Raw genomic sequence first — 14,567 nt, forward strand, 5'->3', positions numbered from 1 at the left:
TCATATTCCAGCATATCGTTAAAGAATAGTATACAAGTAGTGGGTTTTCCACTTTTGTAACATGCAGTGCAAGCATCAACTTGTATATGTATACATGTATATATAGTATATGTCTGGTTGCATTTGCAAGATGATATCATATTTCAAATTTGAGTTTAACTGCACAATTTATACAATTCAACCATAACATATAACACAATATAGGAAGAAGAAGAAGAGGCAGAAAACCCCACTGGGCCTGAACCTAAATACATTTTACAATTGCACAATGTTAAAGAAAACACTGGATTAATATAAAAATATATATCTTCATATTTTGTCAGATAAACTCAACTAACGTACCTAAATGGGGCGGGTTCATAGCCTCAGTATATTCTGCCATTGTTAGGATGTCCTTTCATGTTGGGTTTAGATACAATGGATGTTTGCAATGCAAGTGGATATTTACCTGCGACGAGGGGACATGGGAACGTCCCGATCGATGGGGCTGTGGGGGGAGTAGCGCCCTGGTGGGGTGGGGGTTCTGCTGGACACAGAGTTATTCCTGTAGTCTGAAGGGGAGAACTCCTGTGGAGGAAGAGGAAGATGACAATAAACGAGAGAGAGTGAGTAAGCAGGAAATCCAACTTCCTGCAGCAGCTGAAACCAAGTGTGCAGTTTAGAGTTGAGAAATCTATTGAGACAGGGAACAAGTGCTTAGACCATGATGCAATGTTACTGTACAAATGAGACAAGAAGAGCTATGTTCAGAGCAGACTTAGGGATTCACCGGCAGTATTTCTGGATTACTGCTCCTCCAAGCAGCGTATTGGCACTTTACACATTTAACGTCATTGTTTCAGGAAGCTCTAAATCTGAGGAGACTGCACTGTAGGAAAGTTGGAATCAAACAAATGTGTGTTCCAGTAGGATATAATCATTCAAGATTAAAAAAATAGAATAGATTTATAAGTCTCATAAAGACAAATAAACTCAAGATGGAGAAACACCAGATCCTTGGTTTTGCTTCATAACCTCCAAACGTTTGACTGAAACCTGGAGAAGTTGTTGCAGCGCAGAATAAGCAATGCACTTTTGTTATTGTTTCTTTGTATTTGGTGCTCACCATGTTTCCAGTGCATGAATCACACGCCCAACATTCCTCCACTGTGGGCTGATCCGTCTCAACAATTACAGGAACATTTTTTTATCTTGATTACCATTTCTATCAGAGCTGTACTTCAGACCTTCAGCTGATAGATGATGGTTTGCGTGGCAACAGATGTTTGGCACTACATCCTCTGTTGGTCTGATGGGAAAGACAGAGCTTGCATGTACTTCAATATCTTCCAGATGCCAGGCAAATCTCACAATTATTCACGGTAGATATAAATCTTGTTCATCGTCATGAAATGAGAGAAGATGTTCCACGCCAATTGAACCTCATTCAAGCAAATTGAAAACTTGCCATAGTGTAATTCAGGAAGTTAACTGGGAGCAAAGTCTTAGTTAATTATATAATGTTTTAATTTTGACAGAAGAGGGCGCTACATACCTACTGTACACGAGAAGCTCATAAACTAAAGTCTCAGTAGACGTGCCAATGACATTTTTTATTGTAGCTGTTCCGAGCAGAAACCAAAGGCACGAAACAGAGTTACAACATTGCAGGCAAAGGTTGATTTATCCAAGTTTACTTATGTTAGGGGTGAACCACCATTGACGTGACCTCAGGCACATGTTCACACTAAACACTGAGCACACCTGGACTAAGTCTGCACAGCACATAACTCAACCCAGACACTTTTACTGTCAGGAATTCCAACAAACTAATTGTTTTCAACCACAACACTGTCTGGCACCTAACCATGTCCACCTGCAATGCTTACCGCTTACTGGTCACGAAATGCATGCAATATTTAGCCTAACAAACATGTCTAGGTTTCAAGAAAAGGGAAGTCCCAGAACACTTTCACAACTCTCAATTTGCTGAGAAACAAAGCTATTACTTTATTTTATGTGTGTGCACAGTCCAGGAAAATGTTTGACTGTGAATCAAAAAGCCCACAGACAACTCCAGAGCCTTTACAATGAAGCTCACTGAGTTGTTCTCCCTCAACCATGACCAGCTGGCATCAGTGTTGCACAGGCTCCATCCAAGAGGGAAATAATGTCTCCACTCGGGTCTGAGAGTCAAGTTGGAGCTGATGCTGGAGCTCCATGCTGACACAGTGGCACCGATGGAGTCAAAGATGTGTGGGACCAATGCCAGCACCCGCTTCCATTTCAGCAACTCTTTGAACAATGTCTCTGTTCTCACTTGAGTCCAATTTTCCTCTTCTTTTTCCTTAGTGAGTGGGTAGATTAGTGGTGCGTGCCAGGAAGCCTTTACCAGAAATGATCATTGGGATGTCTTTCTGCGATTCCTCCAAGGATACAACCCCAGAAAAAAATAACTGCAGGCTCATAAGATCACATCTTCCATATGATCAGAAGACAAGAATAAAGACATCCATGTCCTCTCCTGCTGTGAACCAATCTAAAGTGCATATACCTGAAAGACGTGCATGCTTTGGGGATTCTTTCAGGAAGACCCAGTGAAGCCACACAGTATGGGCACATGAATCCACACTAATGCAATCCAAGGCTTTTGTTATACAAGCGTCTGGCCACAGAATGTAGATCTTCATGCTCTCTGCAGAAGATTTACAGATAGTATCACAACTCTAATCTATGGGACTCAAGAGGAATGCAATGAAGTAAAGAAAAACAAAGGCAAGAGGGGGGGGAGAAAAAACAAGCGCTCCACCGTGACACTGAGTATGCAGCTGTGATTGAGTTTGACCTTAGAAAGTAACAAAAAAAAACGTCCGCACCACAAGAGCAGTTTCCCCATTACCATCGTCAACTCTGCAGTCTGATGCCAGCCTTTTATAGCAGTAACCATGGCACGTCTGGCACTGGCCTTAAACTGGGCTGGCCAAACGTCTTTTTTGTTCTCAAAGCATCCCCGTTCCATTGTGAGCCATCCCACCATCACCCATGGCTGATCTCAGAGATGTTGGTCAACTGCACCATGGCAGTGCCAACAGTGCCTCTACAAACTTAGGGAGGGGCACACAAGCGCGTTGAGCAAAGCCTTTTATTTTGTCTTGGATGTTTCTCTCGATGGGAGAGACAACTGGAGAAAATCCTCAGCCAATTCTTCCTGTGGCTGGCGAGAGGAGGAAGCTCTGATTAAAGCTGCAGTGGACTGTAATCAGGAGCTCACAGTCAACATACCCGGGATCATTAGGGCTAGTCACTGGTATGCTGCGCTGGTTTTGAGCTGCATATATAATAACATTTCCAAACTAAATGTCTGCCACTTTAGGTTTCTACTTGTCTGAGTTGATGAATGAGATCATTCAAACACTCAGAAATGTCAATCGGCTTCTTATGAGTGTCCTTTGCACACACACTATGATCTGCCAAAGTTTTGAATATTTCACAAGAGACTTCTATATTTGTTTTTGTCTGTGCTCTAATCACTATGGATGGGGTTCATGTTGAAATCCCTAAACCCAGTCTGAAGATTGCAAGACCAGTTTTTCCTTTACACTCAGTTAAATTCTACATCACACTTTTTGCTAAACCCACCCGCCTCTTTATTAGACACCTCATTAACAATTTAATTATTGTGTAACATTGGAAACTCCAATCACAATGCCAAGCTTGATTTACCAACTTGCAAAAACACACACACACAGACACTCCTGAAAGCTGTAAACACAAGTTATTGTTACAGTGAAAAGGCCACAGAGAGTGGTTAATCTGGCAATTAGTTTACACATTTATTGTTCTGCATCCCCCACTATATTCCCCATTCCTAAACCCAATCAAAGGGGTTGTTTTCCTGCAGGGCGATTAAAGGTGTGTGACCAACACATGCATGCATCCTCTCCAGGGCAGGGTGGATGCATGTTGATGTGGGGACTGGACAGATGAGCTGCTGTGGCTGGACCAAAATAAATGGCCAGATGCAGCCTCATTTCTTTATTAGATCTTGCATTTGTCTTCTTGTATCAAGAGTTGTTGTTTTGTTTTTTTTCCTTTAAAAAAAAAAAACCTTACTGAAGGGTTCTCTTGTTTTCTCCTATTGCCTAAATGCAGTTTTGGGACTAACGCGTTAAAAGATGTTACAAAGTAACGCGTTACTGTATGCAACTACTTTCTGCGGGAGTAATATCGTTACTAGTTACCTATTCTCATTAAGTAACGCCGTTATAGTTACTGTGATTTAAATGGATGCGTTACTGCGTTACATTATGTGATGAACTGAACCGAATCTCTCTGCGGATGTAATTTACAGGCGAATACAGCGATGTCCTCTCACAGCACCATGGAAAAGTGAAAGTAACCAGAGAGGAATGATGATTGGTTAACGCGGGGTAACGTTTCAGGGTAAGCCAATCAGAGACAGAGTTGGGCGGGTCTTGCCTTATGGGGAAAATACACAACACTTGCTATAGCTAAGGGGCAACGCTCACCACCAGCACACACGCACAATGGCAGATACAAGTATCAGCGAAAGCAGCAGCGCATTTACAACTTGGAGATATAACCATTATTTTCAATTTGTGGGGATAAAGGACGCAAAAAATATTACGGTCAAATGTGAACTGTGCGCAGGACAGAAAGTATTGTCTTAATGTGCCACAGAACAAGAACAACTTTTTTGAGAGCAGTAACTAACTATCACTAGTTACTTTTTAAAAGTAACTTGCCCAACACTGCCTATATGTGGTTCAATGAGTTAATACAGCATTTTAATAGAAAATACATGTTTTTGATATCGTTATACATTTGTGTGTGTATCTATTGTATGCACAAGAGTAGATATACATGTATCTTATCACCTTTTAATTACTTTTAAACATACATAAGGATATTTCTAGTGTAGCTATGTTTTTGTTGAGCATATCAGTTTGTTGTTGCTAGGAAGAGATATATATTTTGTATTTATTGTTTTGTGTTAACAGTTTTGAAAAGTGTGTGTTAACAACTATGAAAAACTGTAATGTTGAAATCTTTCTGCATGATATGACCCTCTGCAGCAGCAAGACATCTGCAGCAAAGATGACAGACTGGCTGGAGGTTTGTGCTGAAGCATGCAGTCTAGTTCTATCATTCATCCGTTCATTTCTATGAACGCTTCATCCCTGACAGGGCCGAGGGGGCTGAGACATACCCCAGCAAGCATTTAGGGAAACAAGGAACATTTGTGTGTCAGCAACATGTGGCATAAACCAAATATTGCTCAATTTCGACACTGAGGAATTCAACCGTACATATTCCCTGTTCAAACTTTTTGTGTGTTTTGAACCTAGACAGGTGCATATCAGGCTGCATTTCTCAAGCCAGAAATTAATGGCATTCTCCGAATTTTGGTTTTACATAGCTCTACGAAAAAGGGATTTATTTATTTATAGCTAATCAGAGAAACCAGGTTTGAAAATCAGTTTTCATGATCTGTTTTCAAATGCCCTCTGCTGCTCAGAAAAGCATTTTTGGATGACTGAGGCCAAATGTCATGATCTTATTTAAGTGAATGAATGACCGTGTGACTGGCTTATGGTCTGGAAAAGGCTTTGGTATATGGGAGGGGAAAATGGCGGCTTAACTGTCAGGATAATCTCTAAAACAAGAACAAGCCTCTGTGATTGGCCACTTCGAGACACAAACAAACAAACAGGAAATGGTGAACTGAAGTGGCGGCTGTTTCAGATCAAGGCCCATGGGAGATGTTGGGGACAGTTCCAGCAGAGGAGCCTTCGGTCTGGCTCCAAACAAGCCACTCTGCATCATCATCATTACCACCCTGCAGCTTCAATTACAGGGCATGGGCCAGGAGAGCACAAGCCCGATGCCTAGGAGAGCTTTTATTTTGGGACGTTAATGCCGCCGTAAGAAAGTGCTCTAACTGCTCATTCACTGTCTCCACCACATGGCTAGTGTACTACAATGAGGCAGGGGACACCAGACATCCTGGGAAATAATCAGAGCTTTGTACAGCGTTTCCTATCCAGCAGCGTGCTTTGGTGGAGGTCCTGTTCTAAGACCCGAGGCTGACAGTAACCTACTCGTTACCCACTGTCACTGATGGACCCTGCCTTGTAATTATGTCTGAGCCATGGTGCATCGCAGTATCCACATTCTGTAACGAATAAAACTTGATTGTTTATGTGAAAAAAAAATCATGTCATTAACATTCTTTGGCTGCAGCTGCTCTATGGAAGTTCTCAGACTAAATAACGGTACGACACGCCAAAGGGCTCATGGTACGGACCCACTACCGCTCCTATAGAGGTGGCTATTCTATGCCATTTCAATCCCACATTTCTATGGCAATAGACAAGTGTTTTGCCTCAACCTATAATTATGAAGTAAACGTTTATTGCACAATGTAATGCTTTAGAATAAGGACGCCATTAGTGTTTATATAGTTTTCCCATAAACCTAGCTTTCAACATGCAATTCTGTTTGCCAGCGGGTGTGATCTCCTGAGAAGATTTAGGCTCAGTTACAGCACAAAGCCAGGGAAACAAAATGCATTGTGTACCGTGTGGTGTTGCCAACTATTCTCCAATTAAAGAAGCTAGCATTCGCTCAGTGAAAGTTGCCAGATGATGTCATACATTCATTGCATATTGGCAACCTCCTCACGCATTTGTTTGCAACGGTGGTTATGTTGGTTGCAACGAGGGAGAGAGAGAGCCTGAACATAGATGAAAAGGAAAGGAATAGATCCAGTGCTGTTGGAAGAACAAGGACTGTGATCACTCAGCAGCACAGAATGGTGCAGTGATGTATTTTTGTACGCCGACACAGAAGTTAGCATCGCAAGGAGTACCTAAGAAAAAAGCTATGGGATTACCGTATATTGCAGAGAAAAAGCTTTGTGGCTAAAATACATTTATGATAATTTGCACGTTTTGTTCAGCAGGATAGTCTCCACATATTAACACGTAGGGTAAAGGCAATCGACAGAAATAAAGTGCTAATGTAATGCTAGAAATGAATTATATCACGTTCCCTTGGTTGCACATCATACGCCCCAAAACTGTGGAACACGTTACCCAACAATATTAGGGAAGCCAATACGTTAGGTTTTTTAAAAGGCAGCTTAAAACCTATCTCTTTACCAAAGCATTTTACTGATTTTACACTTTTATACTGCACTATTTCTCTAGGTTTTATTCTCCATGTTTTTATTTTTTATTATTTTATCCCACTTTATGCTTTGCTCTTGCTGCTCGTTTTACACTGATTTTATGTCTTATTTATTAATGATGTAAGGCACTTTGAACAGCAATCCCCTGTATGAAAGGTGCTATATAAATAAAGTTATTATTATTAACGTTAAGCTAAAGGCGGACTCGTGTCGCCGTGATGATGTTTGGTAGTTTTTTTAGTTACTAGTTAGCATCTGCCGCTTTAGACACATTCACGGACATTCACGAGTGGGGTATTTACATGCGTCTCTTATGTCGTAGTACAAAATGTAAAGACGTTGAGACGAGGGAACAGGAAGTGGTGAATGCCACGTCATCTCCGGGTTTTAGAACTCATTGTAGCACCACTCTATTGGGAATTATTAGAATAAACGTCTTGCTTGGTCCGTGATGGTTTGGATGAATCACTTAATTTGTTGCTGGTATTAGGCACTGATTAGAACAGAAAGTGATCTGGTTCTATTTGCAACAACGGCTGCAACATTTGAGAAGTAGTCTGTTGCCACTTTAATATAAATAAGCCGTATAGATGATCTCATTTTCTAACCTAAGGGCAGTTTGGAAGGGGATGTAATATACTATACAGTACCCAGTCAATACTGCTGTATATGAAGTAAGCTTTAAAAGTGAAGCTCAATCTTCTCAATCCTCTATAATGCTCTCTACATATAAACTCTGGGTCCCGGCTTACACTCCGCAGCATTCAATAACATGAGAAAAAGAAATGACAGATCTATGCGATACCTCCCCTTCTCTCTATTCGTCAACCATGGCCACACACCATCTTACTGCTCCAGATATAAACCATATGTACAAGATTAGAGGCCCAAACGAGCAGCGGAGAGAAGAAGACAACGGGATGATTGTGAGTTTACAGCAAGTCTCTGAAGACTTGAGCCACTGTCAGCTAACACAGAGCTGCATTCAACTTTATGAAAGTGTGACCAAATCAGTTTTGTAAATAATTACAGATAGACAAGTTTACAAGTGGATGGACAAGGAGATGATGAGCAAATTAGACGTCAGGTCAAAGTATTGTTGGACTGTACCGTCCATAATTCCTGAAGCTCAGCGCATGATAAACGAGGGTGAACTTGATCTTGTGGGAATTGTAATGGCAGTGAATACTATGAGAAGCCAAAGCCGTCTCATGATCAGAGTGTAGGTGGTCCGGAGAGGGGGGGGGTGCATTACCCACACTGCCACCAAAAATCAAAGACACAATGAGGAATGAATACGAGTGAGCGTTTATTTATCCACGAAGGGTGCTACAAGCAACACATTTTTCATCTCTATTAAATTCCCCGCAAGGCTCAGACTGAGGCAGCGTCTCAAGCTCATTAGACATCTGGAGTTTATTATGGTTGGACTTTAATCGCTGGACTTTGTGAAACTTTTAATTTATGGTCGCCAAGATGCCTCTTTTTATATGTTTCCTAAAACGTACCAGTAACATTAGAAGCTGAAACCAAGCGTGTTGATCAAAAATGTCAAAATGAGCTGGGAGGTCGAGAGATGAAGCCACTTTAAGAGCTCATCCCTCCATAACGATAAAGCTCTAATGAGCCTGACAGCGTCACGACTGCAGTAATAACATAGTAAACATTTGGCATTTCCCAATGTGGTTCTAGAGGTACAGTAACTCTTCTGTATAACACACTACTATTGCAATACAGTACGACGGAGTTCAGGGTAAAACATGTGTTTTTTTAGGAATTCCCATGCATGCAAATCTAAAATGACAGCAAGACATGCATTTACATTTTCAGTTCCATTTTAGCAGCTAAACAATTATGATTTATGACCAGCAAATGCCTTGGTAACCGTTACCCTAAAATGTAGGTGTTGTCCTGTTTCAAACTCTGGGAATATATGCTGACATGTCTGTTTTTGCTGGCATGAACACACTGTGGGGCAGTTATACACGTCGTTCCCTTGACAACAACTTTTGGAATGTTGACATACCGCTCAACCACCTTCGTAAACAGCTCAGACGAGCGAAAAGACCCATCTCTCCCCGCCAACGTTTCCCCATAAAACCCATAGGGCCAAGTGTCCCCATGAAGTGAGCCAGGGACCTGGAAAGCACCGGGAATCAAAAGTGCCCCAGTTTGCTTTTCCACTCTGAGGGAAAGAAAAACAGGCGTGCTGATCAGTGGGGATGAGGAGAGGCATGCTGCCGGCCCGGCGGCCACAATGGACCCCCGGCTTAACGGCTACGAGTCCACGTGAAAAGGCCTCGCACTGTCCAGTCACAGAGCTCACTGTGCAGGGAGGAAGAAGAAAACATCCCTACAGCGTGGCCCCGACACAGGCTTGGCTTAGGACCGACCGGCCTGCCAAACCAAACAACAGTCCCGATCATGTCAGACCTGAAATAGTACATCATTCCAAGCCATCAACTTCAAGGAAGAGGAATGCATGTTTGTTTAGTGCTTTAGGAGAAGCACTGACAGGTGAGGTGCTTTGACATCTACAAGTCTCCAGCCCTGAAGATTAAGGATTTGAATAACAACAATCTCCAACCAACAGTGCGTGCAATATAAAATCTGACATTTGACTCAATTTAAAAAAAACATAAACTTAGTTCTATTCCTGCATGCCAAGGCGCAATTTCTGCACCAAAAACGATGACCACAGCTTTGCACTCCAGTCCACCACAACCTCCAGAATAGAGCAGGACATCCCGGCCGCTGGCCTGCAGCAGAATAGTGGACATCGCATGGAGGATGTATGGATGGATACTTACCCTGCCCTCTCTGGATAAAAGGCTCAGTGACACATGTAACACTGCCAAGGCCACTGCACCCAATTTAGCATAAGAGGAAAAGATTGGTCTGCACGGGTGTCACCCAGCAGGATCTGGCCATCCTACACTAGGACGGATATATATAATATATATATATATATATATATAAATAAAGCAACCACCCTATCCCAGCTCAGGATCAGGAAGCCCACTAAGGCAGCCCTCAGGAACCTCAAAGTGCAGCAACTGAAAACCCAGACATGGAGCCCGGTCCTAATGGCCCAGTGACGGGTCGTGTCTCATGAAAAGCAGTTTGGTTTTGGCCCGATTCACCGTAACAGAGATCCCGTTGTGGTCATTTCGTGATGATATACACAGATGCTCTGAATCATGACGGGTGCCGGCCATTTAAGATACAATCTCATGCTGGCGCTCAGGAATCTAGGATGCCTTTGCCCCTTTAGTCATGGTGTTGATCGGGTTGATATACAAGTCTCTGAACAAAGTCAGTTACATCATGGCATGACTAAAGAAAACGACATGATACAAAGCTACGGCTAATAACGTGCATCAGTGAACCTTTGGGACCATAAAGGGAAATGGCTTTACTCTCATATTCCTGCAGCCGTTTCCAACACACACACACACACACACACACACAGCAATATATTTAAAATAAACCGTTTTCTTTGGATTTGTCTTTCCTCTTCTGGGGGCCAGTGGTCCCATTAAGCTGGTAAGTTGGGGGACAGAGGTCATGGTAGACTGGTAGGTTGGGCCTGCTGCTTCACTTTAGCTGGATGAATGCTTCCTGCAACCAAGACTTGAACCCACAGCAAAGGTTACTCTCCTTATGTAATGTTTTCTAGATCAAAATGTTCTGTACATGTCCTTAAAGTTAGTCGTTGATGTGCCCAAACGTTTATGTAATGGAACATTTGAAGGTCAATAAAAGGATTTTTTTCAGAGGGGATATTGTTTAACAGTAAAAATGAAGGAACCCAATAGACACTACTGCTCCATGTAAAATAATAAAACAATGTGTGAAAAGGTTAAATCAGGTTAGGTGCTTTTGAAAGTTATTAAGTGTGTTGACCAGTTTAAAAACATACAATTATAATGTTTGCATATTATCAGACATGTGTTTTGTATGATGCTTCAGGCAGTTTGGACTTCATGATGAGGCACAACAGAAATGATGGGCTGATGCAGCATGTTATGACGGTTTAAGTACAGTTTGGGAATGTAAGCTGGCTCCCTGGTGTCCTCTCCACCCTGAGGCATGTCTCTTCTACAACCCATCACACAACGACAGGCCTTGTGACGTGGGGGGAAAAAGCAGCACCAGCCTTCCACAACCTCTGCCATCACAGCCACTATTGTATACATGCTTTTTCTCAGGATATCCAACACCCTGGAAAATGGGGGATCCCATTGCGCATCCCACCCTCCGCCCTCAGGGAGCCAAAACAAGGGTGGAAAAGCCTTTTAGGAGCTTTTCATGGAGGCTGATCACCTGATACAGCAGCACTCTGCACCTCTTAGGACGGACAGAGGGTCTTGTTATGGACGCTCCGCATCTTAGAGTTAACTGGGCTGCTGTGTTCCTGCCAGGCGGAGCAGCATAATGCACAGTGTGCCCGTGGCAGGCCTCTTCCCAGCCATTTCCCCACAGAGCGCTCTGAAAGAACTCCACTCACTAATCACAGCGCTGCGGAGGGAGGCTCGTCACCACTTTAAAACCAGGGTAGACATCCCTCGGAGGAAGGGGTCAGCCAAAACCCAAAACTCTCATCCACTGGGCTGGATGATGGTAAACACTGAGGCTGTCAGGCGTGGAGGGCAAAGCAAGCAATTCAAATCAGCTTAAAGAGCAGAGAAATAAGACAAAGCAGCGATTAAACGTTTCAAAATGCTGTTTTCTTTAAACATGTAGCCTGATATAATTCAAATAGCAGACTACCAAAACACGTAGCTTGGTATTATTTTAAGAATAATAAAAATAAAGTTAGTAATGCCAAAAAAGGTCAAGTTGATATTGGATTAGAGGAGATAGGAGGAATGTGATGTCTCCCAAAGGGAACGAGAGGATACGCATTCCAACTTTGGAAAAAGAGCTGAATTTAAAAATGTTGAAGATATTGGGAGAACTGGCAACTACATGTATACCACAAACATGCAATGTGTTTCCGGATAGAACAATTATATTCCTACGGACTCGCCGAAGAAGCCCTGAGCCACAACACAGACTTAAATGCGTTTTACACCGGAGTTTCCTCCACCATGGTTGGCTCGCCGCAGCCTCACTATGACTCCACAATAACTTTTATAATGTGGTTTTGGGATTGATGCTGAAAAACATCAGCAGCTGTATTCAACCAAGACTTATAATGCCTTCAGTGAGCAATAATACAATGATTAAACTAAGTAAGTAAACCTAATTGAGTATTAGGGCGACTGTGGCTGCGAGGGAGTGCGGTCGTCTTTCAACCAGACCGTTTTGGGTTCGATCCCAGCCCATGCAGTCAACATGTCGATGTATCCTTGGGCAAGATACTTAACCCCGAGTTGCTCCCGATGGCCAACGGTGTGTGAATGTGTGTGAATGTTAGGTCCTAGAGTGAGGTACACTGCTCTGTATGAATGGGTGAATGACATGTAGTATGTAAAGCGCTTGGAGGAGTCTTAAAGACTGGATAAAGCGCTATATAAGTAGAGTCCATTTACCATTTATTAGTACTTTGACTATTCAGATCATAAGACCACAAAGCCAAAAGGACAGGATGTGACAAGAGCTATTGTAGCTTGAACCAATCATTTTAAAATACTTTATAGCTGAGTGCTTTAGGAACTAAGCATTGATTCTTTTTTGTAGGGGTTCACAAGAGACATTTTTAAACGAAAATATATTTCCTTAAACTTCCAAACTAAAGCTGCAGAGGCCAAGAAGTCCTGAATTGTAGACCCATGGTATGGGTTAAGCTGTAAATGCATAGAAATGCAACTCAGCTCTTTGGTTAAACCCTATGCATGGTAAATGCTCATTACACTAAATCTCCAAGTTTATAACATAAACTTCCTGTTAAATTTGAAGGCTTAAGCCCAATTCAAAATAACCCCGATGACATCATTATAAGACTTTCAGAAGCTCTATAAAATAGCCACAGAAAATAATATACCAGTTTTCACAGGCGGAGTAGTACTGCAGTATACTGCTGTAGTTCTCCTTTAAAAAACACCAGACCTCATAATCTGGATTTAAAATGATTTATTTATAATAATTACTTTTCAAATCAGGAGGGATCCATGGAACAGAAACGGTGTTAGGACTTGACACCAGACAACTTTATCATCTCCAGTCCAGCCTACTGTCTGCCTGAGGCTTCAGTCGTCCAAATGAACATCACATATCATACTCGTGTCAGTCGAATGTGCCCAAACAGCGAGCCAGTCAGAGAGCTGATTCATGTCTGCACACACAGACATCCTGCACCCCCTCTCTGCCCTAAAACAACTCCGAAGGAGACAACATGCCGTGTGGCTTTGCAGTCACATCAAATTGGTTATTAGGAGAGACCGTCTTGCATTCCTAAAGACTATATTTTTCTGGGAGCAGAGTTCATGACTGACAGAAGCATTATATTTTGATAAAGGGTGGTTGAAAGTGTTTTGACAAAGTAATTGCGGCGTCCTCCAAAGCACCACTTGGACCCCAGTTACATCACGGCTAGACTGGTTCATCTTTCTTCCAGTGTGAAGGAGATTTAAAGCACTGATGCAAGCCACCGCTCTGAAAGGATGGACGGCGCTGTGAGTGACACATGCATCTGATCTTATTTACCAAGTAAACACCACAAAGAATCCCAGGGAAATCTTAAAATGGACCTTCTCAGCTAGCGGCCTCTTAGAAGAAACGTTCAAATGTTTTTAAGTTCAAACCATAGGTTCAAACCTCTGCATATTTATCCAACTCTATGCAAAGGCCAGTGTTACAAAAATGGCTGGAATTCCTTGTGTCATTGTGAAAGGTCATGTATGTTGTCATCTCACATGTTCTATCAGTGGGATCCACGCTTGAGACTAAGCATGTAAGCATAGCTGAAATAGCTCATGATGAACTTTCCCACAACATCTTCCTCTCCTTAACTCACTGAAGTCTTTCCAGTTGCCTTTCTTGGCTGCAACTGTAAAAAAGCACTGCATAGTTTAGCTGCAGCCTGATGATAACCCTGAGTCAGTATTTGACCACTTCCACATGTTTTACCGTTCACTGAGATGAATGAGTCTCCATTCAGACAACTAAAAGGTTAAAGACCATTGTTTTGGAACAAAGTCATATTTCCTTTGAGCCGGCTCTGAATAAAAAAGCTCCATACTGTTGAGCTTAATGTCAGATATTTTCAAAGAATAACCTTTGCAGTTCATACACTCCCTGCTGTAAAAATGTCAGTCCCTCCCTGCTTCCTGCCTTTACTGTGAAGTCTACGAGTAGTATCAGGGAGTCCACAAACAAACCCTCTGTAGGGCATCTGTTGTGGCATCAGAGAGTAACAATTCAAAGGAAA

At 42.3% G+C, this 14,567-nt stretch overlaps 1 protein-coding gene across 2 annotated transcripts in view; it reads right to left on the reverse strand.

Annotated features, from left to right (window-relative positions):
* The window catches only part of pdlim2 (PDZ and LIM domain 2 (mystique)), a 38,840-nt gene that overhangs the window by 7,367 nt on the left and 16,906 nt on the right, over window positions 1-14,567 (reverse strand). For both annotated transcript variants that reach the window (XM_079686383.1, XM_079686384.1), the window contains exon 7: window positions 449-567. In XM_079686383.1, the coding sequence (XP_079542509.1) occupies window positions 449-567 (119 nt within the window). The remainder of the gene's footprint in view (window positions 1-448; window positions 568-14,567) is intronic.

This window comes from Notothenia rossii (assembly GCF_949606895.1).
Source record: "Notothenia rossii genome assembly, chromosome: 6".
Lineage (NCBI taxonomy): Eukaryota > Metazoa > Chordata > Actinopteri > Perciformes > Nototheniidae > Notothenia > Notothenia rossii.